Source organism: Pteropus alecto, unplaced genomic scaffold (assembly GCF_000325575.1).
Source record: "Pteropus alecto unplaced genomic scaffold, ASM32557v1 scaffold23, whole genome shotgun sequence".
Classification (NCBI taxonomy): domain Eukaryota; kingdom Metazoa; phylum Chordata; class Mammalia; order Chiroptera; family Pteropodidae; genus Pteropus; species Pteropus alecto.
Window position 1 is genome coordinate 6,954,784 of NW_006435837.1, and position 14,768 is coordinate 6,969,551.

At 39.9% G+C, this 14,768-nt stretch overlaps 1 protein-coding gene across 2 annotated transcripts; it reads left to right on the top strand.

Annotated features, from left to right (window-relative positions):
* The first annotated feature begins 49 nt into the window (after window positions 1-49).
* PIGA (phosphatidylinositol glycan anchor biosynthesis class A) lies at window positions 50-13,344 on the top strand. 2 transcript variants are annotated; one of them, XM_015589174.2, is made up of 6 exons: window positions 50-227; window positions 2,423-3,199; window positions 7,306-7,438; window positions 8,201-8,333; window positions 8,505-8,711; window positions 11,019-13,344. In XM_015589174.2, exons 2-6 carry the CDS (start codon window positions 2,485-2,487, stop codon window positions 11,283-11,285), a joined length of 1,455 nt encoding a protein of 484 aa, XP_015444660.1. In that variant the 5' UTR covers window positions 50-227; window positions 2,423-2,484; the 3' UTR covers window positions 11,286-13,344. The 2 variants fall into 2 exon arrangements, with proteins under 2 accessions (XP_015444660.1, XP_006911713.1); XM_006911651.3 differs by lacking the exon at window positions 50-227 and adding an exon at window positions 380-437.
* The last annotated feature ends 1,424 nt before the right edge of the window (window positions 13,345-14,768 follow it).

Consider the following 14,768-nt stretch of genomic DNA (forward strand, 5'->3'; position numbering starts at 1 on the left):
AAAGGCCACCAGACTACAACTCCCAGCAGCGCTAAAGGGTCGTTGCGAGGCACGCTGGGAGTACTGGCTCTACTCTGCGGAGGGACCCTGGAAGGCAGCTTGTGTAACAAGAGACCAGGGCCGATTTTTAAAGATTTGCGATATGGGGAATTCATATAAAAGGTTAAACCGAAGATTAGTGCTTTCCATACAGAGATAAGAAGTCTTCCGGAACACCGCGGGTACAGGTACGTTCGCGCGCTGATGTTACATCCCGCGCTGAAGGTTGGGGACTGAACGTCCCTCCTGCACGTGATCCCAGCGCCTCTTTGTTATTGGCTGCTTCGGGGGCGTGGCTCTCGGGTGCGGTCGTCCCGGATTGGTGTTTCGGGGCCGTGGGGTGGGACTCTGGCCGCTGCCGCGGGAGGTCCGGACACTGGCGGCCATGGGACTTGCCGGTAAGCGCGCGTCTGACCTCCTAGCGCCGGCACTCTTAGCCGTTTTCGGTGGGACCGGATTTTCCCCGTGGGAGTGTGGGCAGCCGTTAAGGGGGCGAAGCCGGCCAGGCTGGAGGTCAAAAGTCGGGGGTTGAGGGTCTCCGGTCCCGAGCGGGGCTGAGGATGCGCTGGGGCTGACGCGCTGGAGCGGACGCGCTGGAGCCGGCTCTGGCGGGGCTGAGGAGGGCGGGGTGAAGGGCTCCGGGATCCCGGCCTCAGACCCCTGCCCACTCTCTTTTTCCTCCTTTTGTGGCTGGCGAGACCCCGCCTGACCCCAGCGGAGTTGTTCCTTCCTTGGCACAGGCGCTCCCCAGTGTCCTCTCAATGAGTGAAGCCGAGGTAGTGCCTAGGGGTTGGATGGAAACTCTGTCCTCTTGACCCCAAGACCCCGCCAAGGCTCCTCGGGAACCTCTGTTGCTAACGACTGCCCAGAGACTCTTTAGACGTGGTCGAGAATTTTACGGCTGTCTCACATTTGGCACTTAAGTAGCTGGGACGAGGCGGAGATCTTGGACACATCGCTCAACTTGTCTGGCTTTTAACTTGTAGAAAGAAAGGTTTTCACTAGACCTTCCAGCCTCGCTATAGCTTGAAAATCTTAAGATTCCGTGATTGTGCCGTTTGTCGAGCTTGTCGAGCTTTTACGCCATAAAGACGTTAGGCATAGTAACCCGGTGGAAGTAGGCAGATCCCTCACAGAACTTTGCAGGTTGATGAAAAACTTTAAATGATTTCATTTGATGTTTTAGCCCATTGTTTTCGTTGTAATCTATCTTTTTAAATTGAATATCATTGGAAATTCGAGTTCAGGTGACAAACCAGTTAAGAAAATGTTAATGAAACCACTTAAAAGTACACAATTGAAGAATCTCAGTATTTGATAATATTGAATCTTAATTAGTAAATTCAGGTCAACAAACACTTATAGAGTATTTCTGAGAATATATTTAAAATATAGGTGAATTCGTTGGAGATAATAGTTAAGACTTTGTACCTGCAGTTACTTTTATTTTCTGAGTTTGCGAGTGAAATTGGAAACTCAGACCTTTAGGATGGCTTCCCATTGTATAGTTGAGTTTCTGGAGGCGTGGAAATCTCATTTGTAAAGCTGAGGAAGATTTTCAGTAGGTTTCCAAGACGCTCTAGCTTTAAAAGCCTAAGAATCTGTAATAGTACCGTATATCAAGGGGGACATTTTGCACTGATAAGGATCTAGGAGCCCCCTGAGATAAACATTTCCTACTTTAAATGTAGAAAGTGGCCCCAGATTCAGCCCATCTCTAGTTTAGTCTTTATCCTCAAGACTCCAAACTGAAGGGAGGGATGCTCATGGCGGAAAGGCCTACATAACTGAAAGAAAGATTAAGAAAATGAAGGGACCAGTTTGATTATCTCGGTCCTTGAATAAGTGAGGAGAAAATTGTGGATGTCTGCAGCATGTCCTGCCAGTGACTCTTAAAAAAAGCTGCTCTCCAAAAGACCCAAAAGACGGCTTTAGCTGCAGAAATATTTTAGTGTAAATCACAAAGTTAATACTAGCAGAAGTTCATGTGTTTCACTGAATCAGTGGCTAAACTCTCAAGTGGGGTTGGCATACTTTTTCTGTAAAGAGCCCTATTTGTAGATATTGGAATGAACTGGTTTGTTAGCATGGCAAATGATTATATACTGTGGTGTAACAAACTTATTTTTGAAAATTACGTGCAGCAGTCTTTTTAAAGCAAAATGAAGATATAAGGACATTGCAGAATGTAGTTTTGTTATATGGCACATAGTAAATGCTAAGCAAGTAAATGTCAAAAGAGTAAATTCACGATACGCTTTGCTTTATTTCTCAGGGCAAAGCCAACACATTTACATTAACATTAAAACAGTATTTATATCTGGATTTGAAATTTGGAATATATTTTGTCTCTGAGCTGAGATCCTTTTTTTCTCTTTTTCAGGTACTAGACGACACATATCTTAAGTGGGTCGCTCTAAGGACTAATGCCCAAACCATCTCAGCATGGCCTACCGAGGAGGAGGCGAGCACGGCCATCCTCACTCAGCTGCGCTCAATGTTAGCCCTGGAAGTCTTCCCACATGTCGAACCCACGCCCATTCGATATGCATGGTGTCGGACTTTTTCTACCCGAATATGGGAGGCGTGGAAAGCCACATTTACCAGCTCTCTCAGTGCCTGATTGAAAGAGGACACAAGGTCATAATTGTCACCCATGCTTACGGAAATCGAAAAGGCATCCGTTACCTCACTAATGGCCTCAAAGTCTATTACTTGCCTCTGAAAGTCATGTACAACCAATCTACAGCCACGACCCTATTTCACAGTCTGCCATTGCTCAGGTACATATTTGTTCGCGAGAGAGTCACGATAATCCACTCACATAGTTCCTTTTCTGCCATGGCCCACGATGCCCTCTTCCACGCCAAGACAATGGGGCTCCAGACAGTCTTCACGGACCATTCCCTTTTTGGATTTGCTGATGTCAGCTCGGTGCTTACAAACAAGCTTCTAACTGTGTCTCTTTGTGACACAAACCACATAATTTGTGTCTCTTACACTAGTAAGGAAAACACTGTGCTAAGAGCAGCACTGAATCCTGAAATAGTGTCCGTCATTCCTAATGCCGTAGACCCTACTGACTTCACTCCAGACCCATTTAGAAGGCATGATAGTATAATAACCATTGTTGTTGTCAGCAGACTTGTTTACAGAAAAGGTAATGAAATGATAGCTACAATTGCACTGCACAGGTTTTTCTGTTATAGAAATCTGTTGAATACTTGTATATAATGATTGTTTGGCTTTTTATTTTGTTTTATGGTTTTATGACTCCTGCTTTAAATATAGCAAAGAAAGGTTGAATATTGTTTTATACATCCAAAAAATTTTTGAAACGGTGAATGCTGCCCACCCTCCTCCAACCTTTGATGTTTTCATAGTTACTTAGAAAAAAAAAATAACTGGGTGCCGTTTAATAGATCAGAGCTTTTTAAAAGTAACAGTGCTGCACGTGCAGTAAGAAGCTCAGGGCTGAGCCCACCAATTTCTGATTGCAAAAGTAATGTCTTTACAGATATTTCGAAAACTAAGAAAAGCACAAAGGTGAAAACTAAAATCGGCTGTAATCGTACTCTTCAGGGATGACGGGAATGAATATTTTAATTTATAGCTTTCTTGTCTTTTTTTATGCAATGAGCTTGTAAAAGACGTTATTGTTTTTTAGCTTGCGTATTTCATTTAATCATAGATAAGCCTTTAGTGACATGCTGGCAGGTAAGTGATGAAAGAAAGATTACATGGCCCAACGTCCAGTCCCGACTCTGTTTCATTGTGTGATCGAGGACAAGCTATATAACATCTGAGTCTCAAATTTTTTCATTTGTGGAATTTGGGCCACAGTGGGAATCTTGTGAGAGTTCAGTGATGGTTTCTGTAAAGTGCTTAGCCCTGTTTGTACTCGATAAATGTTCACCGTTATCGAGGAGGATTTTATTAGTGCTTCTGCAGTAGAATTTGTAGAGCCTTATTTACTAAGTCCTAAACAGTCTGGTTATTCTAGACATAAATGGTCTTCTGGACGCTATTTGAAAACCTGTCCAGTAATCAAAATTAAAGTGAGGAATTATTAAAAAGGTAATATATAACCTCCCATTAGATATTTGAATTCAACCCAAAATATTATTAACGTGCGCTGAATTGCCAATAGTTTGACGTAGGCCTCCAGGCTCGAGCGTACTGGTCCACAGGTTTGAGCTGCGCTATCTTGCACGGTTACCTTCGAAAAGCGTCATTTACAATTGCCAATTTGGGTTTCTTTTAAATGGAGTGAGAACCTAAAAGCATATGAAGTAACGTACTTCTGGATTTATCATTTGTTTTTGATTTTATAACAGTGGTTAAGATACCCCCTACCTTGATAAGAGTTTTTTTTTCGGTGACTTCCCTTTATTGAATTCTTCAAACTTCAGCTAATTTCATAGAAATTAATTTTGTCAGTTTCTGTGCTATTTAATCAAATTACTTAATATAGTAACAAGTACAGCTGGCATCAGACTGACTTGTGGACAACGCGGCTGATTCCTGGTAAGCGTGGGGCTCAGCAGTGGGATCAGAAGTGAAACCCGTGTGTTAGCAAGTGGCCTGAAACCCACTTTGGCCATTGTAATGGAGAGCTGAGGTTGATCAGGCAGTCCACTTAGGGGAAGAAACTGCTGCTGAACTGGGTTTTCTGGGGTAAAAGCAGTGATGTGCTTTCGTTCTTTAATCAAGATGTTAATCGACCAGCATTCTATGTTCTGAATCTCTCAGGATATTGCTATGTATTTGTTAGAAAAAGTGCTTAAATGTTTTTAAATCAAATAGTATACCTTTGTGAGCTAGCTAGCTGAGAAAGTATGATACACGTATGGTTGAGGATCAGAGCAAAAGTAGCTATTTGTACAATGATTAAACCTGTGCTTCATTAATTATGGTATTTTCACCAGCTGAGCTAAACACCAGCCGGGCGAAGGCACGGCCTTTCCTGTTCCCTGTTCAGTAATTTAACAAATTATTGATCCCTCTCCCTATGCCAAAAAGTAACATTCTGAGAAGGAACGGTCACATGTGTAGCCCAAAAGTGAGTAGTTATGTAATGATCCACTAACAAATTAATTTCCTTAGGAGGTGTTCATTTGGACCAGGTATCAAAGGCCCACTGGCATGTATTAAGTGAGAGAGAGGATAAACCAAAATTCTTATCCCCCAGTTTTCCTGGCTGGTTTCTTCCCTCTTCTCTTGAGCCTGTTTGCCCAGGGTTTTACAGTGCCACTGTGCGTGTGCAGGCACGCCCACCTCGCGTGTGGTAATGACAACTTAACATTTATATTCTGCAGTTGATAAAGCCTGTGCATGGTACACTACCTCACTTGGCCCTCCCAACACCTGTAGGGTAGATGTTTTCTGCATGTAACAAAGAAACTGAGTCTCAGGGTAAGTAACTCACCCAGGTTACACAGTAAGTAACAGATGACAAACGTAAGTTCAGCTCTTTTTGAGTTAAGGTCTCCTGTTCCCTCCACCATTATCCTAGGTAGCGATTCAGAAGATTCTTTAAAATATTGTTAGCTTTAAAAGCAGTTCAAGTCAGGAATTTTCCTTGTCCGTTTTGTGTGACTTTGTGGAGATGAAAAGTCCTTTTGTACGTTCCATTGTGTTGACTCTCCTTAGAGGCACCTGAACATTTTTTATTGTGGAGGGAAAAACCCCTTTATTTTTAGAATAATATTATAGTAATTGACAATGTTCATCAGTTCCATTTCTTCTAAGTTGTCAGGATTAAATGACATACTACATTTAAAGTATATTACCTGAAAAAAATAAAATATATTGCCTGATATAGTAAGCACTTAGTAAATGTTAGCTATCGTCAGCAATTATGATGATTACTCTATATGTGTTGGTTTTTTTATTTGAAGAATAGGTTCTTAACCTTTGTATTAGAAGGGAGAGAGGGAAAAGAAAGGAAAGAAGTGAAATGAAGGAAATATCGGAGGCTAAATGTTAAAAGTTAAGCCATGTTCTCGTTTATCTAAAAATCCACTTGATGGATTTGGTAATAGACTTGAAACAAAGATAGCTAACATTTTAATGAGAAGCCTTTATAATTCAGAAAAACTGCATGTGAATTTAAGTTTCCTGATATAATCATTTTGAAACTACTAGCAAAGTTTACTTAATAAATCCTGTTTTGAATTAGTTAATAAAAATGACCCTGTATATATTATATCTCCCACCATGATTTTTATAATTGATTTGGGGAAGATTGTTAGAAGTGTGTGTGTGTGTGTGTGTGTGTGTGCGTGCGCGCGCGCGCGCGTGCATTTTTAAATAAACTTAAGTAACTGGCTTATTTTAGATTTTACGTTGAATGTTTACAATCTGTAATTGTTAATAAGTGGAATTCCGAAATAGTGTCAACATTGCTGTCACTTTCGATAGTCACTTTCAGATTAGTAGGACATGTTTTATTTTATTGCTTTCTATTACCTGAGGCTGTATTTATATATTATAAGGAAAGTATTTCATTAAAAAAAAGGAACAAAGATTCATCCTTTTATTCTATAGACTGTAAGGGTGGGCAGTTGAGGTCCTGCTGCCTTTACTTTCCTTTAGGGGAAGTGGGCTATAGCGGATTTGGATAGACTAGTTTTTAAAATTTTCCTAATACCATAGTATTTACTGCGAAATCTTCTGTACAGATTGCATTCTGCACAGAGTGGAGGCAGCAGTAATACTTTGTGGCTTAGCCCTTCTCTATGGCAAGGAATGGAATCATGGAGCAGTAGAACTTTATAGATGAAAGAGACCTTGGACTTTACGTACACAAGTCTCTTCATTTTCTGTATCAAGAAACTCCCATGGTCAGAGAGCTTCCTCGTTAAAAGGCTGGGACGAGACCTGCATCTCCAGTCAGCTGTCCTGCTCTGTAGAAAACTTGAACTCAAACGTTAGCTACCTCATACCATTTTTAGAAGTGGGCAATCCATCAACAAGTGAAAAGAATATTATGTTAAAATGAAACAGAGTAGTCCACGTATTGGGTGTGTGGAAAGTAATGGGTATCAGTGTGTGTATCTATATCTTCAAGAACACAACTCTTGGGGGACCTCTGGCAGTTTGTGGACAAATCCACCTTCCTGGAAAAAGTTTAAGGGAATTCGTTTCTCTACTTAAGGAGGGCATAGCTAATACTTTTCAAAGTGAGAAGATTCTCAGTAGTTCTGATGAATTTAAGCTTAAATATTAATATCTCTAACATTCAACTTTATTTTCTATTTTCAGGGACCGATTTGCTTAGTGGTATAATACCTGAACTTTGTCAGAAATACCCAGATTTAAATTTCATAATCGGAGGAGAGGGACCAAAGAGAATCATTTTGGAAGAAGTACGGGAAAGATACCAGCTGCATGACAGGTATTTATGGATTCCATATTGTCTTGGGTAAAATATCAATTATCTAAATTCGGTTTTGGCTTCGTGCCTGCATTAAATGGGCTGCTGCTTCTACATGTACTTGATGTAAAAATTTAATGCAGGGCCTGTTTAAAAACATTTATATAAAATGGGATACCGTAGTTAAAGAATTCACAATATTATTTTATTTTTTCTGTTAGCGCAATAGTATTTGACTTTACAGGGCATGATCAGCGTCACCCTGGAAGGCACAAAAAACCAACCGCTTTGATTGGAAGTGTTTGTGGATTTTCAAGCCATACTGAGTTGTAATTTAAATAGCAGGGCTCAGATCATGTCAGTTGCTCCGTATATGCAGATTTGAACATTTCTCTTCCTCAGTTACGTAGATAGCATGCCAGGTGTCTGCCTATGGAGCATCAGTTTAAAAGGGGCATCTTTCTGTTTAGAAATGACACTTTAACATATACTCATCGAAGTATTAATATTTTCATTAAATGCAAACTAATTTTGGAAAAGATGAAATTTGATATGTGTGACGAAAATTAGGAATATGTTAGCTGTATGGATTTTAACCAGCTTTATAAGACCATTTCTTTTAGATCAGAGTTCGAGTTTGGCAGTCTTAATCTTTCGAGGTGGAAAACATTCGAACCAGTAAGAATCTAAATATAATGTGAATAGCACACTTGGCTTATAATTTATATTTCTTTTCCAGCGTGATTTTCACTTTCTTCTTTCTTTTCTCATTTCAAAAATCAGAGTGCGTCTCTTGGGAGCCTTAGAACACAAGGATGTTCGAAATGTCTTAGTCCAAGGACATATTTTTCTTAATACTTCCCTTACCGAAGCATTCTGCATGGCAATTGTGGAGGCAGCCAGTTGTGGTTTACAGGTAAGAAGTTTTGAGGGCTTACACTGTTGGGGATTCTGTACTCATATTTTGAAAACTAATTAGACACATTCTGAATTAATTTTTTTACATTGGTTTTGCTTCTTTTCCTGAGATACAAAGTACACTGGATTGTATGTGTTTTTTTTTTGGTTTTGTTTTGTTTTTCTATAGGTTGTAAGTACCAGGGTTGGTGGGATTCCTGAAGTCCTTCCAGAAAATCTTATTATTTTATGCGAGCCTTCTGTAAAATCTTTGTGCGAGGGATTGGAAAAAGCTATTTCCCAACTGAAGTCAGGAACATTGCCGGCCCCAGAAAATGTCCATAACATAGTGAAGACTTTCTACACCTGGAGGAATGTTGCCGAAAGAACCGAAAAAGTATGTCACGTGCGAAGAAAGGGGTATTTTAAGACTGTGCGAATTCCCGATTCATGTATACGTTTACTTTTTCTTCCACAGGTTTACCATTTCTGTCCTATTAAATTTATGAAGTCTCTTCCCAATGGAAATTAAACTAATGGATTGCTTTTGGTGTATCCTGGACTTCAGATTTCTAGTCTTAGACATTTTCTTGAGGCTGTTTATAATTCTTAAGCATAGAGGTCTATTAGAAAATGTATGGTTTTATTTGGCCCGATTGTGGCAACTTTTTAACTTGTAGATATTTCATTCAGGCTGCTTCCTAAAACTCCTGCGTCCCTTTTGCTAACTACAACGATTTTCTACAGGAAAAGGATTTTTGCATCTTTGGACTGCTTGAAAACATGTGAGAATAGCTCTTTACTATAAGGCTTTCTTACTTGGTTTAAATTGTAAATGCCTATATGTAAGGGAAGCCATATTTGAATGTAAGTGCAAAAATTGTCACATACGTTTTCCATTGAAATAGGAGATCTTCGCATTAACAGTTTCGACTGAAATGTCCCTGAGACACTCTCCCCTTCTAGAAGTTTTGCAGTATCTCTACCCATGTGAAATAACCACCTTTTCTCTGGTTTTCCTTCGGAAGTTAGAACGAAGCAGTGATTACCTGCTGGGGGCACATGTCGGAGTCGCCTGGGTAGCCTTCGCAGGATCTGTTCGGTCCATCTTTGTGTCCCGCTGCCTCTCTAGCCGCTCCCTCAGTGCTAATATGACCCGTTAGGAGCAGAGGTGGAATTTGAGGATGGTTGGCAGGGATACTGGGTTAGACTGATATTTTTCAGTGATCCTCCACTCTGCCTAAGAACCACAGCTCTGTAAGTTGTGACTTCACCCTGACCGACATTATGTAAACTCAGAAATCTGAGCTACTATAGATAAGTTTGGGGCAGAGAACTCTGGTGACGGCTCGTCAGCATATGTTAAAGGAGCTAATTAGGATTTTTTTAACCACAAATTTTCTTTTGGTTTTGTTTAAAGTACTAGTAAAAATCTGTATATTTTTTTTTTCTATTCTGTGGCGATTTATAGTATACATTCAGAAAAAAGTTAATCCCTATTCGTAATGGATTGCCATACCTGTTATTCTGTTTATAGTAGTCAATTACTTTGTCACTTAAGAGAAAAAATTAATTGACCTAGAAATAAAGGTGGACACACAGGTCAGTTTGTAGTTGTTCTTTTAATTCTACACAAAATGTCCACACAGGGCATTTTGATTCCTTTCAACGCCTCCTCAGTTTAACTGTGCTGTTTAAACAATTGAACAAGTTATGCTTCACCTGTCTCAGCATAATTCCCAGCATAATTCTGATTCAGAGACATTCTAGATGGCCTCAGGGTAGACGAGCTGGAAATAAAATCCTGTATCTTTCTAAGGCCAGTGACCTGTAGAACTGGCACTTGCACTTGAGTTCAAGAGGAGATGGTTTACAGATCTGATAATGTGAGAATGAGCACAAGTAATGCTCAGTTTAAATGCAGTTTAAAAAATTAATGATACAAAAAAGATTAATGGTAGCCCATGTTATGTGTTCAAAGTAAGAATGTTTAAAGAGCTTTGTTTTTTTTTTAAATATTTCTGAGTCTAGTGCTTAGCAGTGCTTTAAAAAGCAAGTCACCTACTACCAATTCTCAGCAATAAACTTTGTTTTCTTTGCCAGTATTTGACCTGTACCATCAAGTAAGGGTTCCCCGTCTCTTTCTCCTCCTTTTATTTGGAATCCATGAAATGTTTCTGTACGTCCCCAGCCTCCATGCTCTGCATCACGGCCTCCCATGGCTGTGGGAAGAAGAGATGCTCTGTACCCAGAAAGAACCCCAGTAGATTGTCACGTTCTGATTGCAGTTGATGTCTGCCAGATAGTGAGCGGGGAGAGCTCAGCCGAGTCAAGGAGTCTTAGGAGGCCAGTCCTGCTTCAGGGAGTCACTGCAGAAGTAAATGTGGCCTCGACAGAGGTGACGCAAAGAGTGGCCTCAACGTCTCAGGACTTTAGAATTCTCATAGTTTGTTAAAATTGCTGGCGATCCCTAGGGGACAGGAGCCGTGGCATATTCGTCTTTGTATCGCATGGCGTTTTGTCCAGAGTAAGCGCTGCCTGAGTGGTGAATCAAAAGGCAGTAATTCCTGTAATGAATTTCGTTAGCCACAGCTTTCCTATGTCGACAACAAAATGTAAGCGACTTCTGTTTACATCCATAAAACATTCCTGGTCGTCGTCTGTCGTGGGTCAGAGTGCTCATTTTCCGCCTTTCTCCCGCCAGGTGTACGACCGTGTGGCGGGAGAAGCTGTGTTGCCGATGGAAAGACGACTGGACAGACTCATGTCTCACTGTGGCCCGGTAACAGGCTGCATCTTTGCTTTGTTGGCCGTGTTCAACTTCCTCTTCCTCATTTTCCTGAGATGGATGACTCCAGATTCTTTCATTGATGTGGCAGTGGATGCCACGGGGCCAAAGGGTGCCTGGACTTATCCTCACCCTTACGGTAGAAAACAGGGTGACAATAATGAGGTGTCTCAAGTCAGGTAGAAGAAAACCTGCATTGGAAGATTTTCAATATTTGTAATAGTTCTATTAAGACTATTGACAACAAGCTTGCTCTTTTTCTTTTTTTTAAAGTTAGTTTAGTAAGTTATGCTACCTCTATATCATTCAATGTTTTATTTTGAGCAAAGATAAAAACTTATGCAATTCCTGAGTGTAGAAACTCCTTGCACTTATTTCAAATTTAGGAGAGAACATTTAAGCCACTCAGGTATGACAGTTTTCAGACTACTGAAATTCCTCTAACAGACATGTTTTCACACATTATATTTTGGGAGCTTTGGGTGCTGAAGGGCCAAATGTTTTCTGGACATTTTTTTGGGCCAACTTTAAATGTTCTACCATTAACTAGATAGTCACCAGATGTTTACAAGTTTTCTTTAGGGAAATACAACAACTCTATGAACTCTTTTAAGTCATGTTCTTAACACATTTATTAGACGTTTAAGTCATATTTTTGAACATTTATCGGGTATGCTCAGTATTGTGTATAATCAGCAGGTTTCTTGAGTAAAAAGGTCCATCTGTTACCAGCATGTTTTAAGCAGCTACTACGTGTAGAACATTGAACTAGATACTTCCTGCCGTGAAGGACCAGGGCGCATTCGCTGTTTATCACTCGAATGGCTCACTTTATTGTGGTCACAGTTGACATGAAATGGTGAAATATCCAACATGCCAAAAATGCTCAGGCTTTTAATGCCAGGAAAATAATTGCTGGCATGCTCCGAGTATCTCTTCGATTCCGTTGTATGCATTCTCCTGGGTAGAGCCTCCATCTTCAGTTGTGTTGATGAAAATGCTTTTTTAGTTACTAGGGACCGATATCACTGTTGATGAGAGTGCAGAGAGAAACCCTCCACATCTTTCAGTGTATAATTTAGTCCTCTGTAAATGCCTTCGTGTTTTCCAAGCAGAATGTGTGAGGTGTGCCATCTCAAACTCAGCTGCTACCCTGTACCTTTGAGAAAAATCACTTCCCTTCACTTGTGGCCTAGCCGATGCCTGATAAGTATTGTCAGTGTAGAAAAGTCTTTACCCCAGAATGTTTAATTTATAGTGAATCGAGTGTGAACATTTTAGGAACACAAGTCTCTTTGTGGATGGGTGTGTTGTTAGCTGTACTTCTTGTTGCCCAGAGCCATGGGTTTTTAAACCCCAAATTATCCACATGGTGTGTCTTATTATGAAACTCCTTAGAATACGTTTTTCTGATAAAGGATGGAAATGAAAAGAATGAGGCACATGTGGATGCACTAGGTAGAGTCTGGCAGTATTGTGATTCTGTACAGGATTTTTTTTAAATGACAATATTTACAAAACTCCTTTTTGAAAAATATCTTAACATTGCCTATTAACCTGTTGCCACTGATATATAAGAAATGTATTTGTGTTTCTTACTAAAACACAAATGGAAGAGTGCAGTTTTTAAAATTTAGAAGTTAGGGATTCTCTAAAGAAAAGTAGACTGATCCAAAACATTAGATCTTATTGGGATTTTTATGCAAAGAAGCTGACATATAAATATGGAATGAACAGTGCCAATATTCATGATAAAGTGAGAACTGTAACATTTGGTTTTATTTATTCAGCAGTTTTTATAGGTATACTACTGTTTTTTCTTAGATTTTTTGTTTCTTGGCATTTTTTCAAAATTGTCATTTAATTACTAAATTGTCATTTATTTTGGATGGAGATAAGATTTAAAGTTTTTGCATGTAAAATGTGTAACTCGCAAATTATTTTCCCTTTTTTTTTTTTTTTTTTTTTTTAGCAAATGGAAGTAAATTTGCTTGTTCTAGTAAATGTTAATTTTCAGGTTTCCCAGATACCTTAATCGTAACGATCAGTATTGCACTGGCCAATATGTGCAAACATATTGTTCTACTCTGCTACTTACGTTTATTTAAAAGTGAACTTGCGGTTATGAAGAATTTATGAAAAATGTATTTCTTTTGATGTTACAAAAAGTAGCACGTGTAAAACTGTTTTATGAAAACAAGCTACGTGTCCAAAAATAAAGACCAAAATGACGTTTTGACAATTTTCTGAGTTTGTCTTTCGTTATGAACAGCGCTCCCCCTATCCCACTCCCTCACATGCTTTTTTTTTTTTAGTGCAATAGGTTGTGTTGTGTGGTCTCTTAGTAAAACAGGAAATATCCTGGTGATGAATTCCTCTGTCCTCTTTCTAGAAGACATTCTTTTACTCATAGAATAGCAAGTTCAATTGTGCGTTTGTTTCTCAATCCAAACAAGTCCTTGTTTTGCACTGTGCTAGAATGACTGCATGAGATAAGTGAATATGTCTGTTAACTGTTGTATATGTGAACTACGGGATTATGCTTTGTCTTGTGAGCCGCTTTAAGAGAAATTTGAATTTTTATTTACAGAAGCCATGCCTCTCCCACCCCTTTTGTTGGAAGCAGTGGAAAGCGGTCACCTACGGTGGTATGTTCCGATTTATCTTATATGAAGCTTAATTTTGGCAGTCAGAGTGTCATGGATCTGTGTTTACTTTTGTCAGGTATTTTTACAGGCCTCTCTATCCTTTTCTGTATTCCCCAAAGACTCTGCTAGATGCTGTTCTATCATCCTGCGGCTGGATTTTTTAAAATATGAATTCTGGAAACTAAAGCTCTATACAGAATTTGGTTTCTATTCCACCGTACTCTGAGGAGTTGATTTTTCTTTATCCTTAATCGTTTATGTTTGGCTGTGGCTCAGTAGTCAACTGGATGTAGGGCGTGTGTGAAAGGGGCAGCAATTTTGTCCTCATGGGGACACGTGGCATTGTGTGGAGACATTTCTGGTTGGTACAACTGGATGGGAGTGGAACACTGGCATGGCGCGCATAGAGGTCAGGGATACTGCTAGATGTCCTGCGATGCTTTCGGACAGCCCCCTACCACGAAGAATGACCTGGCCCAAACTGTCAACTGTGCCGAGCCTGAGAGACCCCGGTGCTGTAGATGATTTCATCTCTTGTAAAAGATACCATGAATTAACTCCTTACTTTGGTAGTTTTTTATACCCATCTCGGATATAAGATTGTCTTTCAGAAGTAGTAGAGACGTCCTTTTGAAGCTTAAAAACGTTAAGCTGATTGTGGCCAACTTTTCTGGTATGTAAAACAAAGTACGGCCATGTTTTACATGAAAGTCAAGGCCAAAACAAGATTGAATAATGTTATATGGTACAGTATACATCACTGGGCTGACGTGAGTGAATGATCATCTTAGACTACAGTTGAAGAAAGAGACATGAAAAGAGCTAAAATACTTGTGTTCTTCCGTGTATTTTCATACACGGGTACTCAGCCGGGTAATCTAAGCTTGGTAAAGTCAGCCCTATGTGTTAGTATCTGTTCTCGAGAATCGAAACAACGTAAGATATTTATGGTTCTTTGACACTGAAATGTGCTGCGTATTGTGACTCAAGGCTGTATTCTCATGCATCAGCCTTTTAG

Bases quoted from the DNA above. Each gene is read 5' to 3' on its own strand.
- PIGA (XM_015589174.2), top strand. From the start codon at position 2,485: ATGGCCTACCGAGGAGGAGGCGAGCACGGCCATCCTCACTCAGCTGCG. The intron at 3,200-7,305 runs GTAATGAAATGA...TTCTATTTTCAG, and splicing joins CAGACTTGTTTACAGAAAAG to GGACCGATTTGCTTAGTGGT. The intron at 7,439-8,200 runs GTATTTATGGAT...TTCAAAAATCAG, and splicing joins AGATACCAGCTGCATGACAG to AGTGCGTCTCTTGGGAGCCT.